Genomic DNA, 19,131 nt, shown 5'->3' with positions numbered 1-19,131 from the left:
AGTCAAAGACAATTCGTCGATGAGTTAAGGTTGACAACATTTTGCCTGCTGTTGCATTGTTGGTTGACGTTTGACAAGTAAATAAAAAAAATATCATCAGTCATGGCGGATCAAAAGAACGGGAAGGACGTACCAAACGTCGGGGAGGGTGACTCTGTTTCGAAAGATGTTGTTTATCTTGAAGAAACATTTTACATTCTTTCTAAGAAGAATTCCGTATTTCGTGTTCAGCTCACGTCCAAAGGTTTAACTTTAACAAAGGAAACTGACGGCAACTCAAAGGAACAAACAATATTGTTGCGGGATATCATTGGTAGTAAATGCATGAGGAGTAAGAGACGACGCCCTGGAGCCGGCTCTTGCGTCTGCAGCTCCTTCGTTGGTAACAACCAGCTCAAAGTAGTGGACGAGAACAGTGGCGATCTCGACGAAAATGATATCAGTGCATACTTATATATTTATGCTTACATACTGAAACGTAGTCGCCGCACTCTTAAAAGAGAGAGAACAACAATAACATTGCGATTCAGGTCTTTCGATAAATACGAAGATAATAACAGAGAAGCCCAAAAATGGAGAACCACCATAAAGTGTTTGATAGCAAGTCTGCCGATTACGTATTCGCCGCCGACTAATGATAAGAAAGTACTTGTCCTTCTAAACCCGAAATCAGGTCCGGGCAAAGCGAGAGAGTTGTTCCAGTCAAAAGTGGTGCCGATACTGCAAGAGGCGGAGGTACCTTACGACCTCCATGTTACTAAATATGCTCAGTATGCACGTGAGTTTGTGCGCACGCGAAATGTGTACGGTTGGCGCGCAATTTTAGCAATCGGCGGCGATGGCGTGTTGTTTGAAATCATGAATGGCATGTTCGAGCGACTGGACTGGCAACAGGCATTGGCAGAAGTTCCTCTTGCCATTTTGCCATGTGGATCTGGCAATGGCCTGGCAAGAACTATCTGTCATTTGTATAAGTAAGTTGTATTTTTTTCAATATTTATTTAAAGCCTGCTTTGCAGTACCATCACTTTATCTTATTTGGTCACAAGGTAACATAATATGTATTTATTTGCACTGAAACTTTAATGTTACCTACAAATAATTTTCTAGATCAATTCCAATAAGACTCTTCCTAGTATAGTAGTATTTAAACAGATAATATAAATATTCCTAATTATATGTGTACAGGTGTTATCTACTATTAGTCAACAGTATCTTACTGATAGCATATTGATTTTGCAAATGGGAAATTTAATTTCTGTGTATTCATTAAAAGCAATCCCCAATAACATCAGAATTAATTAAAATACAAAGTTATTAACACATTATTGCAGTGTGATTTGCACAACATTGGGTGCTGTAGATAGAAAAGCACTTTGCCAAAACGCTATAAAAAAAAAAACAAAATGCTATTGTCTACTATATTAGTAAAAAGATTACAACTATTGTATGTTCCTTGCTTGCATGCTTGTATCTAGCATACATTCATTAAAATTGTTCACAGTAATAAAAGGTATCTTTTTACCATGGCAATGCCGCTCTGAAGACGGCCATTGTATTAATCAAGCATGCCTCTTGACCTAATAACTTACACTCTTGTACTTAACATGTGTAGACTTCTATTGTTTATTTACAAATCAATTTTCTTGATTGAAAAAATCCAATCAAACATAAACTGTTTATTGTTTCATAAATTCTTGGGGAACTTATTGGCTTCAGGTTTTGTTTTGTAAAATTTATATTTGGTATAATACTTTTACACAAAGATGCTTTATTTATGTAAAGAATATTACAACTATTTCAAGAGATACCTTAAAAAACAGATCTATGGTAAGCTACTTAACCAAATGGGTTCTGATGCTAGACAATCCTCTCACAACAGCCGGTCCAATTTCTTCAGCATTCATAACATATTATTATTGCTTTCTACTTTATAATAACTATTTACTTGAACTTGAGTCAAACAATATCTGTCACATTCTCGACAAATGTGTACCAATTTGTTGACAGTAGTATTTCCATTTAGGTCTCCCATGCAATTTTTTACCACACCCCAATAACTAAAATCAATAAACTGACTGTAAAAAGAGCACTACTGAATTAAACCAAAATGTTGTACTTATTTCATGCAATTTCTTTCTTTAATTGAATACAATGGAAATATTTTATTTATTTGTAAGTCCATATAGGACTCATTAAAATTTTTGAAACAATAATTCATCATACTTTGTCAGTCTACTTATGAAATCTACAAATCGCGTGATAAGAAAATATTGAACTGATTAAGGCTTTATAGTTTCCTAACATGTATTGAATGGAATTATTAAATTATGAAGCAATGTCGAGCGCAAAGTTATAACCAATGCAATATTGCGTTTTTAATGCACTACTGTAGTTTTAATACTAAAGTTATAAATGCGAAAGTAACCTTCACTGTTTAGTATTTTTTTACGATTTAACTCATTGCAATCATATCAAGAAGAAGAAGGGATACGTTATGCCGCGATAAGTAATATCCAAGTGAGGAGAAAGCGAAAGCCTAGAGTAAAATAAATACAGGTATCTGATGATCCGTTTCGCGACCCTGTCGCCGCGTCAGCTCAGGATTAAAGATGGTTGGGTGCGAAACTAGTCGGGCAATCCCTATAAATACGCGTGAGTTAAAAGTTGCGTCTTTTTAGTATCCGACACCACACCTTCTACAGTAATTACCTAAAAAACTTCTGAAAAATATTGTAAGCCCGAAAATTATGAGTAAAAGTGACTAACTGTAAATGTTGAATTTAAATAATATACCTACTGCATTGAGAGTTGCTAGGTACTTACTTACCGTGAATAAATATGTGTTTATTGCAAATGGAGTTATAATGCTATTATTTGTGGCGTTCTCATAATACTCGTATATTTGCTGTAGGTAATAAAAACCCTGCTTGGTCGTAACTGAAACCGTGTATGGCGTGTATAGTGGTGAAAGTTAAATATTTCAGCTGGTAATAATACCAGTGATAATATAGTTCAGACAGAGTCATAATGCTGAAGTAGTTCTGTTTCTTAGAGGGTACGATCCGATTTTCAAAGTTGATGCGTCCAGTACCGTGCTAAGCAAATTGCATTATCATTGTCGAGGCAGGCCCTAAACTGTGCAAATGTGTGGAAACTTTGGGCATTCCAGCAAGTGCGTCGATGCTTGTTTGGGGATGTAACACTGGGTATTCGAGTAGTCTATGTATCCCGATTTTTCCTGATTATGAACTACTTGGGTCCGCACTCGGTTGACTGAAGTAATTAAACTGAGATTGTGTACTATAGACCAGAGATTTTACTTGACTTACAACCATGACCATTTTATAATCTTCAGACCAAACGGCCTGCCTCCCCGTCTTAAAGGTGTTTTGCGCCAGCATAACAGCATTCTTCACGGCGGCGTAGAGCAGGGTTGGCGAACATTTATGCATCAACGTGCCATTTTTTCTAAAAAATAGTTTAATGGAGGTCATTCGCGTGCCATCAAATAATTTTGACTTTCTGATTATTTGGAAAATAATAATTGTAAATACTATCAAATTGATCGTCTTAAAATACCTAATTCTGCGACGCGCCCAAAATATTGTGTCGCGTGCCATTGGTACGCCTACCCTGGCGTTGAGCGATGCCTGTCTTCCACAACGACAATGGTAGTTGGCTCCTTGATCTTATATTAAGAGAGTTACGGTATTAGAACATTTTCCTTTTCTCTGCAGAGCTGAAACTTCACTTCCAATCATCCACTTCATCTTTCTACGCTATCATGCTTCAACCGTGTGTGTGATTCGTCTCGCCATGTCGTTAGTAACTCAAGTCGAAAGTAATCGTTATTTTCTTCGCCATATTATAATTACTCATCTAAGGAGAACGGTTATCAAAACGGATTCAGTTCAATTAACTTAATTACCAATTAATTTCATCTGCCTTATCATAGACTAAGGTTTTCCAAAGTAAATTGCTCTTTCATTACACTCGATTTGATTAGAAATTTGTAATGAATTGTATTAAAACTGGGAACCGCGTTTTACGTTTGTTTTTAATATATTGCGTGTTGAGTAACATGTCGGTATATTATCGAAAAGATACCTAGATATGTATTTCAACATGTCCACGAACCGATTAAACAATCAATACTTAATGCATAATATAACCGTAGATACATTCGTAGTTATACTGTAGTTTTAGTTCTTACCTAAAAAACCCTTTAACTTAGCTGTTGCAGTCAATTCCTAATAAAAAAATCCGGCTTTCATAGAGATGCCTAACCCAAAAGAATTTCTCTTTAGAAAATTTTCTTCGTGAATAACTGTTTCATGAAATGAACACCGTAAGTGTGTTGTCCAGTGTAAATGCATAAAACAATGTCCAAGTGCGACTCCTCGTGTTAAGTCGACTGTGTCCTTAACTGTAGATACCTATTTCCTTACACAAACGTACTTACTACTACAAGCAATAAAAACGATAGTTATTCGTCATAGAAATACAAGTACAACTAGTTTTGCGTAGACAGAAACTTGTTCTAAAAGTGGTATTATGATACACAACTGTTATAATTTTTCCCAAATAACTCAATTATATTACAATGTTTTTGACATATTTTTAGTTAAAACAGATTTCTCGAGAGAACAAAACTTCAATCTGAATTAACGTGAATCTTTAACCAACTGCGGAATCAACTTTGCTCGAGATTTTATAATGCCGGCAGAACCGTAATGTTGAAGGCAGAAAACGAAAAATGCCGATGTATTATTAAGTAACGGTACTTCCCGATTTCACACGCCAGAGGGCAATTACTTCTTTTAAGTAATATAATGTAAGTCTTGGGAGAGACCTCGTTCTTCGTTTAATGCGCTGCTACGCTTGCACAGCTGCAATTAATATGACTTTCAGAATTACAGGATAACGAAAATTAATACTAAAACCGTTCTCCCAAATAGTGTTACTAAACAGATTTATAAGTTTCGACTTATATTTCCCGAGATTAAAGCGATCGAACAAAGATTATCCTCACATCTGAGGGCACGGCAGTGCCCCTGCCAAGTCTCGAGCAAAACGGGCACGGCCGTACCATCTTTTCTCGAAGCGATTCGCGGCTGTTTCGCCCCCCCTGTATCTTCGACGTGGACAAAGCTAGGAGTTTAGCTTTTCGGGGAATAATAGTAGGCATTAGAACAAGCTTAAGTTCGAAATTACATGCCAATTGAATTAATGGTTTAGGAGTTACGGTCGATCAAAGTTACACCATTTTGTCACTCACTGACTCACTGACTCACTGACAGATCATCAAAAATCTAAGGTACTTCTAGCAGACTTAGAAACTTCAAATTTTGCACCAAGATAGGTCCTTAGCCACATATAAAGGAAAAATTATGAAAACATTAAAAAATAATATGCCATAGAAAACAATATTTATATTTGCGGTTTGGCAAGAACATTATGTATGGATTTTGACTGCATTGTTAACTTTGTTCGTTGTTTAAGTACCTATTCAATTGGATGAATACATACATAGAATAGAAAAGAATAATATAAATGTAATACACAGACTATCATTAATACAAATTAATACATAAAATTCATAATTCATTAAATTAATAAAGCTAAAACTCCATTGTATTGCGATAAATATTGTATGCGCGCTCGATAGATGGCGTTGTACATGTCTGAATCGCGCTATGGTTTCGTTACAAAGCGCAGTCTAAGTAGTACTTCAGAATAATTCGATAATTTTCATTTGATAGCGCCACCTGTCTATGAAAAACCATTTCGAAACTAAAAAATATTGTAGTGATAATTGATATTCGGAGAACTTTACGTGTTATTTAGTTTAGTTTAGCTATAGTTTGTAAGTTAGTAGATATATATATGCATATATATATAAGTTTAAGCTTGTTTACATTAGAAGTAACGAAGTCTCAGAGAAGAAACAAAAGAGATAGAGATAGATAATGTGTTCTAAGCAAAGCAGTAGCTGAAGTCCTAGAAATTATGACACCTAAAAAAAAAGAAAGAAATACACTTACAAAAAATAAATGAGATCCCACCAAAAACATTAAATGTAAAAAAATGCCAAGTCTCTCGATGCAGTCTTTCCATCGTAAAAAGTTTTGAGATCTCATAGAAGCCAAGTCCTATTCAAAATATTTTGTAGTTATAAATCAACATTTAGTAATTGTATCAATAGTTTTCTTTATATTATAATTATAGTGACTTGGCAATGAGCACAAATTAAAAGCTGCTTGATGCCTGGAATTATGTGCAAATGTTACTGACGAGACCAGTGATCAGATTATTTGTTATGTGTGAATCATGATGGTCACTACCGACTACATGCTCCAATACAATAATTAAGAATACCTTACGGGGCCATCGCTTTATGAAAGTAAATGAATCGAGAGTACACTAAGACTGACTGCCGTTGCCGAAATTCGGTTGGGACGACACGGATAAACCAAAAGAAAATTAATTTTGTGATATTAATGTTTACGCATGCGGTGTGTGTAACTTTCAACTCCTACAAATATGCCGTTTTATTTGTTTCTTCTTGTGCTCATTGCCAAGTCACTATAATTATAATATAAAGAAAACTATTGATACAATTACTAAATGTTGATTTATAACTACAAAATATTTTGAATAGGACTTGGCTTCTATGAGATCTCAAAACTTTTTACGATGGAAAGACTGCATCGAGAGACTTGGCATTTTTTTACATTTAATGTTTTTGGTGGGATTTAGTATATTGCTACAGATTTGAGAACTTGTAGTTATTGTAAGGGTACACAATACACATATACTTGTACACAAACAACATTCTAAACTAATTTACGAAAACGAACGTAACCAGTTAACCTGATTTGCTTTGTTATCTAACTGTTATGGATTCGTATTAGTTTATAAACACTTGTTTGATTATCTACACCGATTTTTTTGTGTGTTACCGCAACCTTGAATACTTTACAAATTAGGATAATTAGTGTGCACGTTAAGAAAAATTAAGACGACCAAGTACTTAAGATATAATTGTTTTATTGTTATTCATTTCAAGGTGATATTCAGATTATAACGAAACTTGATAAAAATTGTCCGCATTGGCAATAAAAGATATATAGAAGTTTGCACTTTTGAGATACATGCGCATAACTTTTTTAGAGCTTGAATCCTATTGGTATGAATGTATTCAAAGGCTAATTGCTATTTAATTACTGATATAAAGATAACGAAATGTGACTAGCGCAAAATTCACTTCGCGTTTTAGTATTTTTCGACATATCACCACGGCTATAATCCACAAATTTCCTTATTAAACCAGTTTACCCAAAGTTATCTTTACAGTCTTCTTGTTTGAAATACACCAGTCTTAGCGTCGAAAAGGTTTTTTGCCGTCGACAAAAAAGGCAAATCAATACTCATACGTACACAGTCAGACAGAATACATTAACTGAATACGTCAGCCTCCAAATATTGCCATAAAACTGACTCTTAAAGATAGTAAACATGTCTATTAAAACACATGACTGGTCAATACATACGTCGATGTTACAACAAAAATAATTTTCGTCTACCCTCCGGACAAGTTATTATAATTATGTAGTGTTTGTATATTTTTAGACACAATAACAATTAAAACGTTTTTGTATATCAACTTTATGCTCATTAAGTATTATTTTATATTGTTTTTAAGTTATCTAAGGTTATCCGTTTGTTTAATATTTTCACTGCATTGAACTCTATTCATAATCACTCTTCAGCTCGGCTTTCTATTTTCTAGTTGTTGTGTTTTATGTTAAATTGGCTAAGATAAATTTGGTCGTGGTAAAATCTTTAACGCATTTACGGAGTATTATGCAAGCAATACGAAAAGGGGAAACCAAGCGAAGAATTACTTTCCGTTTCGTTGTTACGGCCGCTTGCTTCTATGGCCTTTTTGTACTTTTACCATTTTTTCTTTTTAAATGCCAATATCTTCCTATTCGATGACTATTTTATAATCTTGGTATTACAAAATCTTGTCTCAAAAGTAGCATCGGCTTTCGACTTAATAAGCAATTTGGAATCTGGTCGTGAGGACATTGTTACTAATTTGTTGCATTAATTATGACGCTGGCAAACTATTAATTATCAATGACAACAAGTTGCTCTCCTTATTTCGTTCTAAATAACTTCCGAATTATGTTTCTGTTCTGTTTTGTTTAAAAAAAACAGAAGAAACCTAAAGAGATACATTTTTCTTCTCCCCAGCCAGCCGTTAAGATCAGCCGTAGGTCGTTCGTTCGTAAAAGACATTAAAAACTCCTACTCACTAACTTGGAAAACAAATTTGATTTATAGATGAAAATAAATATATGATTCAGTGCAATACGCAAAGTACTATAATCTTTGTGTAGTTTAACAGAGTACACAGAATATTTAATCTTTGCCCGAATACTATCAGGTATTTGCACTGATTACGTGACAGATATTATGATGTATAACATTGATGTATTAAAATATTACGGATATTATAATTATTTTACTACGTAGATCCTATACCTATCTAAATACCTTCTATAAGCATCATTCACTGATATAATGACATGCAAATGAAATTTACGAGTAAAGGCCCTAAGGCTAACATGATTTAAGACTGAAAATAGATCAATTGTTAAATGGATTTCTTCATCTATAAGTGTTATTTATCTACCCTCAGTTATAATTATCTTAAACAATTTATATCCTATTGACAATGACATGATCAGAAAACTACATATGCTTCTTAAATGACGCCATTTCTCGTCACAACTATTGGTAAGATAATGTCTAAAACTGTTTGTGTAAATAAAAGTCACAGCATGTGCGTTGATGACCTTCTAAAGATAGGACTGTTATGATAAATAATTGTGAACAATTTTCAACCTTATCTCCATCGGAAAAAGATTACCTTTCTAAAGTATTACAGTATCATTTTTTTAATTAGGTAATATTTTAATCCTGGTTGTTTCTATAATCCAAAGCCAAACGCTTTAGTAACTGAGGAATTGCTTAATGAGTCCTAGTTGTAAGTATTACAAGGATATAACAAATGTGTTTTGTACAAGCTTCTTCGACCTACAGAGATCTATAGTACGTTAACTTCTAAGCCGAGGCGCTGATAAATTTGTGATAATTTTAATAAATTCGTAAAAAAGAAAGTCATTTTTGGGGCCAAATGCCGCTAAGGACATCGAATATAATTTTCGGAAAAAGAGAAAACGACTCAAGTATCAAATTCTAAGGCACAAAATTGCTTGGCATTTTATTAAAAAATGTACTAAAATCTGGCATACTGCAAAGGTTATTTAATAGATGCATAAATTTTAAATGTATGTAATGTTTCATTCTAAACTACCTAACTTAAACTGCGTATCTTCTTCTATATCACTTCGTGTCTTCCTGACATTTGTTTATTTTAGGATTTCTGTCCTTTAAAATGAGCCTAATGAAAAACGATGCCCAGTTTTTCAGTTTTTATGTCTAACAAGGTTAAAGCGAAATGTGGATATATTATGCACATTTTATGTAAATAACGAAAGTACAACTTAAATATTGGAATATAATATTTCCACGTTGCAGCCTTTAAGGAATAAAATAATCTTCAGGGAAAATGTGACTATGTTTAATAAAGACAATGACAAAATAATCATAATCAACAGCAGTAGTTAAATGCAAGTAATAAACCCTATGAACCATGTGGTTTTAAATAGTCTGCTTGATTTACGAGTGGTCTTACGAGTAAACATTTACTATTGTTTTGTGATACTAAAATAACAAGCATATGTTTTTCTGGCTTTTAGTATAGCTACAACAAACCTAATTAGAAAAAAAAACATTGTTTCTTAAAACAATATCGTGTCCAAAAATGTAATAATTGTGCTGTTTGCATGGCAATTAGATATGCTTTTATTCCGAAATTAACAGCATCAATGTTTGTCAATCTAAGTTATCAAACCTGTACACCTGAACAATAATGTCACGTTTGTATTTTGTGAAACTGGTTTTGCCGACTAATGTCAATGAAGGAGAGCAGATTTTCTGTAAAAAAATAAGATCTAGCGTCAGTTGTTTCACCTTGGAGCCGTATCAGTATCAACCTCGGAACTTTTTAAATGCGCAGTCCGTGCTACGTCATCAAAAATAAGTGACAGGACTTCGGACTGGTTAGGGGGATACGGAGGGCGTCGTAATTGTTGTTTACTATGCCCCGTAAACGTTATAACTCCAGGCGTGGCATTGCATGACCGCTGATATGGCCAGGAAGTTAAAATCAAGTTACCCAGGTCAAAACTTGTTTCATTTTCTCTTTTTATTTATTGAAGATACGCTTTACGTTCTCCCATTTTTTTATATAAAATGAATATACCCAGTCGGCTTTAAATCTTGTAATCAAAGTATGCTTTTGTGAGTGTCGACTGGCGCACTGATCTGCCTGAGGAACCTAAAATTTTCTCCTTTCTTTTTTCTTCACTAAAACCCATACCAGCGATTTTGCGACGGTTCAAAAATTCCATTGTCCTACCAAAGCTGCAAACAAGCCTTCAATCTCATGCAAAACCATCATTATTTTCTGAAGAAATGCATACGTGTTTAAGAGACACGTTAATCTTTACTTAAAAACTGGATCTATAAAATTAACTCATCATCGGCCTAGCCTTTTCCCAACTATGTTGGGGTCGGCTACCAGTCTAACCGGTTTCAGCTGAGTACCAGTGCTTTACAAGGAGCCACTGCCTATCTGACCTCCTCAACCCAGTTACCTGGGCAACACGATACCCCTTGGTTAGACTGGCTGCCAGACTTTTCAAGATTCTGACTACCTGTAACGACTGCCAAAGATGTAGGAAAAACAGCCGGGACCCACAATTTAACGTGCCTTCCGAAACACAGAGGAACTCGTTATGACAAATATGGTCACCCATCTACGGACCAACCGCGTCAAGCATAGCTTAACCTGTGATCGTTTCACTTATGCGGTTATAGCTTAGCTACGAGCTTCACGAGATCTATAAAATTAACTCTTGATCCATATTTTGAACGGATTACCATTAGGACCTTTTTTCGGAAGAATTAATTTCTCGGGAACAGAGTTTTTGAATGCACAACATTTATGTAACCGTTCTTCGCCAAAATACGTTGCATATCATACATCATATTGTTTTATTCTATTATCATGTCCTTATGATATAATGTGCCATTACACTGATAACAAAGATATTGTACCGACGCTAGCAAATAGATTTACGCTCAAAAGGACTACTACGACATAATATTATGTCAGTCTGTACAAAATACAATAGGAATGTATATGCGGTACCAAGTTGATAAACGGCAACGAGTCTAACGATGTTAATAAAGAAATAACAGCTTGAATTGAATCATTCATTTGTTTGTAATGTGAGAATTTTAATGGATAATGAGGAACGTGATGTTCCTTTTGCGCATAGATACCTACAAAATGTAGATTTCTTTGTTAATGATTTAATACTTGTCTTGTCAGTATTGTTATTAGTCATTAATTATCTTTTAAATAGATCTTTACTACAGAATAATATTACTTAGTTTTTTGCTAGTACGAGCTTGAAAAACATTCGTAAAACAAGTTGTTGTCGATTATGACGAAAACATATTTGGACACACCAGAGTTTGACACTAAATACTTGCTGAATAAAGTAACCCGCAAGCTAATTTTAAGTTGCAATCACCGGAAGCTTAAATCCTACTTATGTTGTTAAGTGCCTGATAAATACGCACTACGTGCACAGCTCAAATACGATATAATAAAAGCAATTATTAAAATCACATACCGAGGTAGACATTTAAATATAATGATAAAAACAAAAACACACGATAAGGATCTGACGAATAATAATCATGTTTAGTTGAATTGCTTAAGATATACCTTTTAAACAGGGAAGTGACTAGCACTACACAAAGTGAATTTTGGACTAAATTTCAATTTTTTTAACATCACTAAACATTCAATCAATTGAATCAGATTAAAATCAAACAGATACAATTTTGATTGGATTTTGAACCATATTGCCATATGCTATATTGTAATACAAAGTTCAAAATCGTATGACATAATCCTCTCGGTAAATAACCACGGACCGATCGATGAAGGTTGAAGGACATTTGCTTAGGTCGTCGATATTAGATTAGTGACCATTTATTGAATGCCGAGTCATAATGAGTCTTAAAAGGCAAGTGAGATGTTGAAGTCTGACCAGTCATACCAAGGAGTGTACCGCATTAGTCTAGTGTTTGTTTAGGTCAAATTGGTCATGAAGATGAAACAGCAGATAATCTGCCGATTCATTTAACTACTTCAACCCCGGTGTCTGGAAGGTTACATCAGTTTTGTTCAGCTTGTCCACTTATTTTGCATTAACCTTTTCAATTTGTCATTCTATGTGTTATTTTACATGGAGCGGATGTCCTCTTCCTCCTCTCATAAGGATTTTGTAGTAGTATGCCGTTTATTGTGCCGTCTTCTTTGCACAACAGCAACAGTCTCACTTGTAACAGTCGGTGGTACCTCCCCTGAATCAATTTAGTGGATGAACCTCTTCCAATATAGGTACTGCATTAACGTGGATCTAATGATTAGATTTGGGCGTAAGTGCATGACTGTGTATTATGTTATTATACCTTTAAAGTGAGACGAATCTTTCGTCGCGCGTAATGCACCGTTCTCTCTTATCAAGTAAAACCAAGGACAGAAATTATTTGTTTCATATGCAGTGTAATGTGCCAAGAGTAATTTGTAAAGTTATTACGTAAGTACGTACTGTAATTTTGCCAGTAGATAATAAATTCTTTAAGCAACAGCTATTTTATTTTTGTGGAAATAATTTATTAGTTAACTATGAAGCTAGTTATTAAGTGCGTCCTGGGAACCAAAATTAGTCGTGCTATTGTTATAACGCATGACGATGAGGAACAAAAAACAAATTTCCTATATTCAATACCTAATGTATACAACAGATAATGATAGGTAAAATATTTAAATTAAGTAATACGTACATGCTACGAAAAATAGAAGTTGAAACTGTTATAGAAATTTTAACGGTTAGATCTATGAGATTGTAGTAGTAAACTGTACTCCAATAATATCGTCTGTATAAGTTATTACGAATTTGTTTAGATAATTAGTACATAGAATATTATTCACTTTTTCTGATCACATGAACCGGATTCACAATGTGAGGTGACTCATGTTGTTTTTCGGAATCTGAATCTCGTAAGGACTGGGTATTATTTATTTGCTTACATTTTTCTTTTTAATGGCGTCCTTTATAAGGTCGAAAAGTTAATGCCTTTGTAAAGGTAAATCCAAATTCCTTGCTATATTAAAGTAAAACATATTATGTTTAGGTATTCTGCACTGGATCTTTGCCTAGCTTTATAATTAGACGGGTTTTCCAGTCTAGGAAGATTTCATCATGGTCAGACTTACTTAATTACAAATTGTGATCGCCCATGGCATTGAGACTGTACTGTGTTAGAATCGAGAAAATTATAATGGTTACTAGTTTTTTTCCTAGTTCATGTTTAGCTCTTCTATAGTAGGTAAAGGCCCTCTTTTGAAACCCATCATAAGTTTATTAAAATTTATAACTTTTACACGAAAAAAAAAGTGCCGTTTCCAAATTTCGTGATAAAAGAATTTATACGGGCCTGGTCCCATTGAAAAGTAGTTTTTACTGTCTTTCCTATTCTTGAATCGCTTCGTTTAGTTTTTGGTCCGTTGAAAGCCTGAATGTATGACAATCGGACACTTACATACATGCTTTGTGAAGGTTAAATGATAATCACTTCCTGCATGCCAGACTAATAATTTCAGCGGTGTATAGGAAAATAATAGCATAGTGACAGAAAAACAAACGAAGTAGTTGCTGGACATTGAATTAGGGCCTATTAATTCGAATGACTCGTCTTAGTCACTTAAATGCTTTATTTTAGGTATACATATTGTGAAAACAGAGCTATGATTGTTTTTATCCTTGTTAGAATTTGCTTTTTTTGTTGTTTTCAATTTGAAATTATGTAGTATTATGTAGATCATAAACATTTTCCACGAGACTAAGCCTGAGTATTATATTTGAGCATTAAGAGAATAAGGTTTCCTTTTAATCCAATGAATAGTTTTCGTCTGACCTACTAACTCCAAAAGCTGTTCCACTCTCCCGCTTATTCTATTACTACGGTTTATCAAATTATAGATATTATGTAAGCTTACTAAAGTTGGTTAGTCTGCCGTAAAATGTGTTCTATATGACAGATATTTTGTACCAAATTAAGATAACTTAATTTTCTGCGCATAGCCATATCAGTCTAACTTTTGGGTAATTAAAATGTTGTTCATATTTACGGAGATAAACGACCTCTTACCTATTAATTAAACCTGCATAGTGCTTTCGTGCTTTAGAATCACTCTTGACAGTGTAATTTCTCAAGTCAGCATTATCCCCATTGGTAAGCATTACTAGCGGCAATGGCAATTGATAACTATCTATTACAATTATCATTTCGTTCACCGGCTGAGAGATAGTGACTATGATAAAAACTTGGTTCTTGGAGAGTTGCGGTATTGTTTAACTAAATTCATGTAACGTACTCTTACTTACCAATTCGTAGCCAAAATATGATTATTACTATGTAGGTATAGCATTAAAATTGATCCCATCACTAGAATCGTAACAGAATTTTAAAAATAAAATACTTTTGTTATATTTTATCGGCTTATCCAAGCCCGTCTACTTTGGATAGGTATTAGGAATTAAAAAAAAACCGTTATACCTAATACAAAAAAATATTTTGTTCCAGTGAGCCGTACATTCCGCAAAACCTTACAGGACTTTCGATGGCTATAGTTAAGGGTCAAACAGCGCCCATGGATGTCGTCCGAATTGAAACGAGAACCAAAGTAAGTAGACCCCCACACATGTACAACATGTGTTTGCAACTTATGTAATGTGTATCACACGGACATACCTACTTGTATGTTACTACAATATTCAATTGAACACGTCCGTCACAACAAACAACGAGAACTCGGCTCGCGGATACAATTAGCCCCACGTTGATACTACACAGTTGATATTTACACTATTACCTTATAAGTTAACTCGAACGCTAACCCATTGTGTTGGCACTAAAGTCCAATGTACACAGCTACGCAACTTCTCCTACCCTACATCCGCAACTCTATACCTACTTTTATAAAATTAACTAAATGAGTCATAATTGTTGTTGCAGATTATGTTTTCGTTCCTATCCGTGGGCTGGGGCCTGCTATCGGATATAGATATAGAAAGTGAAAGATTACGCGCTATCGGTGGACAGAGGTTCGCAGTGTGGGCAGTCGCGAGACTCGTCGGACTGAGGACATATAAAGGTGTAGTCAGTTACGCGAAAATAAAGGATGTGAGTAATCTGCCTAAACCAAAACAACCGCTCACCCTCAGTCACAGCATCAGTCAGGACGGCGCGCTCGACTCCCCTGATGCGGAAGCGTTCATTGACTGCGACGAACATTCCGAAGTGTTCGTAAACGCTGTTAATGGAAAACAACATCAGAGGGTTGATTCGTGGTACTCTGTGAACTCGCGCAGGAGTGCGTTCTACAGCACGCGCGGGTCAGAGTACCACAGCGTGACGAGTGAAGGCTCGGAAATGCGGTCGCCCGTTCACGCGTGCATGCACGGACCTGCTTCACACCTTCCCTCGCTCATGTCCCAGTTGCCTTCGCAATGGGTGCACGAGGAAGGCGAATTCGTTATGGTCCACGTCTCATACCAACCCTACATCGGCGAAGACTTTCTGTTCGCGCCGCGATCCCAGCTATCCGACGGTGTCATGTGGATGTTGATCATAAAAGCAGGCATACCCAGATCTCAGATACTTTCGTTCCTATTGGGTGTGGGCCAAGGTTCCCATGCTGATTTGAACACTGAACATATTAAAATGGTACCAGTGAGTGCGTTTAGAATAGTACCAGAAGGCACCACGGGTTATATCACGGTCGACGGCGAAGTCGTCGAGTATGGACCCATACAGGCTGAAATATTCCCCAATATAGTAAATTTATTAGTGCCGGAAACGAAATAACATCAAACTAAAAAAGAAAAAGGTTTTCTTAAAGTGACTGATGTATATAATTTAAAGTTTGAACCATAGCCGAGCCGACGTAAGTGCAATACCAAGGAATAATATCGTTCCAAATAAATCTGTAAATATAATGGTTGTGTGAGAAATTATATCTAAATTATTAAATATCTACTTACCAAAAGTTTAATCGCAATAGCAATTAAGTTGATCATTCCATGAATGTTGTGATTTATGTTATACAATTTGTTTTATATTGGTTCAATAACTAAAAATGTGATATAATTTTATAAGTGAATTGTAAAATCTTACATGTGAGCATATATTAGCTAGTCAATGCTTACAAGTATACAATGAAATAGTGCCAAATGTATGCACTCTAAACACATTCACTTTGTACTCCAATAAGGAATTGATCATTACACTAATTTTGCTCAATTGTAGAGCAATTATTTGCACCTTGATTCCTGTATTAAGATGTTGAGTTACAGCAATCATGTTACTTATAATAAAACTATTTTAAAGATGTATTACTTATCTAATATAACATAGCATGTAGCTCAAAGCAAGTTTTACGAATTATATAATACTTTTTAATTGCATTTTAATGTTGAAGAGAACATAATTTACAATCTCTTATTAGCATTGTATCTTGAATATTTTAGACAATCACTCTGATTATGCAGCTTAAGGTTTTATATTCTACTAAGTGAAAAGCAAGTTACTAAAGAGAATGTTGCATGTAATAACTAGGATATAAACATCACCAATTGCAATGTGGGTAGATGAATAAAATGACAGCTTGCCATATCTATAGAGTGGGGAAGATGAACTTGCCGTTATTGATACATTCATGGCCTGTAGGAAACGGGATAACTATTTGTGTACTAATTAGTTAACTTATTAAATAATGTTTAAATGGTTTGGGACTGCTGGTATAACTTAATATAATTTATTTAGCAGTATTAATTGTTATAGCAATTATTTTTTCTGTGATAATAACTATTCTGCCATATTTCATTTTTTGAATATTCCGGTATAAATATGTAAAATGTACTGTATACTGTATAAGAATGAGAACTGTAGCAAAAACCCCAAATCAAACTATTACATAATTATTAAAGTAAATATTATGTGATTTTCTCTGTTATGTCCATTTTATAACTAAAGGTACAATGTACAAAATACAACTACTGTTGTCTATAGAACTTAGAAGCGTGTTGAATATTTAAGATTTCTTGTACATATAAAGTCTGTAATGACATTTCTAAAGCATTCCAAGACATTTTTCCATACAGCTTCTTGTGTTCTGCACAAATCAGTTATGTTTTATAGTGTTATGCAGCACAGTAAATATATTTTAGTAAAATACTGGATTACAAAACCTTTTTTTGTACATTCCTTTTTTTGTGGGTATATATGAAAACTTTTTAAACTTATTGATTGTAATGTATTAGATTTAAAATACAGTAGCTTATTAGCAAATTTTAATGGATAAAGTTTTGAATAAAAGTTATATAATTTTCAATTTTATGAAACTGTTGTCAATAAATCATAAATAAAATGTTTTTGTAGTTTTAGTACTGGAATAAAAACAAGGTATTAGATATAATAACTTTATTATACTCTTTATTTCATAGTTAAACTAAATACACTTACATCTATTGTGACACAAGTAGTTACTTAATTGTAACATTTAATAATATAGAAGACCAACACACATTACAAAATCATAAAATTACTCTTGATTACATTATTAAAAGGTTGCAATTTGAAAAAATGGCCTTCAATATTAATCATATACAATTCAAAAAAACTTAAAAGAAATCATTAAATAATTATGTTATTAATTTATCAAAAATGATGCCTAGAATATCTAAACATTACTGAGCTCTTAACATTAGACAGTTGCATCAATAAACAGTCTTCATAAACATTTGTATAACTATTATGATAATTATCTCAATTTGAGAGAATCTAGGCTGTCAAGCAAGTTCTGTACTTCGGAGTCCACCTGCTCTCTAGTGCTCACTTGCTCCAGTCTCAAACGGACAGATTCTAAGTCGCCTGCATCAGCTTTTTGTATCTTCATGTACTTCAACATCATTTCAACAACTAAACATATCTCGCCTATGAGCTGTCTTGTCTCCTCAAAGTGTCCCACTCCACTTGGGCGCATTTGAATCAGTTTCAATTTGCTCTGTGCCAACTGTATAGGGTTGCGGCCGTTTTTGTCGTGAGAACTCACATCTGTGCCCGCATCCAGTAGTTCTATGACCACTTTTATATGGTTAGTGCAAGCGGCCAGATGTAGTGGTGTATTACCCAGAGTATCCTTGATATTGGGGTTCGCGCCGTGCCTCAGAAGAATTTTAACCACATCTACGTAACCGCGACAAGCAGCTAGGTGCAATGGACTTCTTTTGTGTTCATCTGAAGAATTTGGGTCAGCCCCTGATAGCAGCAGTTTCTCAACCAATTCAGTGTTATTTGTGGAGGCAGCAAACCGCAGTTTGTGGTTTCGTGAAGAGCAAATGCTACCGCCATACCTGTATTTCAGTCTACAATGTCTAGCCTTTGTTGAGCACTTGATTTTTCCAACATGGTCATGAGGTTCGGATAAAAATTCAACAGGCATTGGCTGCCCTGCTAGGTTTATTGGTATAGCAGGTGGACTAAATTCCAAGATACATTGAGAATGATCAAATATTGGATTATCGCTGCTCTCATTACTAGTGTCTACTCCAGAATCAGCCATTGTATAAAACCACAAGAATACAAGTAAATATAGCAACTGAGGCTTTCAAATAGGCTTATTATTATTTGCGTAGAACAGAAACACTTGCATAAAAGAAAAAGTGTGTAAAATGTAAAATAACTAGGTAAACTACTAGCCTTGTTTATACTTGGCGACGAGCTGTCATTATTTCCTTCACAAAGTTTCACCTGTTATTTTTTACTCTTGTAGCACTGTATCACTGA

At 34.5% G+C, this 19,131-nt stretch overlaps 2 protein-coding genes across 2 annotated transcripts; one reads left to right on the top strand and one right to left on the bottom strand.

The window, feature by feature from the left end:
• Positions 1–84: 84 nt before the first annotated feature.
• LOC113498002 (sphingosine kinase 1) lies at positions 85–17,713 on the top strand. Its single transcript, XM_026877865.1, has 3 exons — positions 85–974; positions 14,869–14,968; positions 15,301–17,713. Exons 1-3 carry the CDS (start codon positions 103–105, stop codon positions 16,150–16,152), a joined length of 1,824 nt encoding a protein of 607 aa, XP_026733666.1. The 5' UTR covers positions 85–102; the 3' UTR covers positions 16,153–17,713.
• A 38-nt stretch (positions 17,714–17,751) lies between these two features.
• On the bottom strand, positions 17,752–19,101 carry LOC113498004 (ankyrin repeat domain-containing protein 54-like). The gene has a single exon (XM_026877867.1). The coding sequence runs from the start codon at positions 18,905–18,907 to the stop codon at positions 18,107–18,109; it is 801 nt and encodes a 266-aa protein (XP_026733668.1). The 5' UTR covers positions 18,908–19,101; the 3' UTR covers positions 17,752–18,106.
• Positions 19,102–19,131: the final 30 nt, after the last annotated feature.

This window comes from Trichoplusia ni, chromosome 10 (assembly GCF_003590095.1).
Source record: "Trichoplusia ni isolate ovarian cell line Hi5 chromosome 10, tn1, whole genome shotgun sequence".
Lineage (NCBI taxonomy): Eukaryota > Metazoa > Arthropoda > Insecta > Lepidoptera > Noctuidae > Trichoplusia > Trichoplusia ni.
The sequence above is the reverse complement of the archived record's forward strand: the minus strand, read 5'-3'. Positions and strand labels throughout refer to the sequence as shown.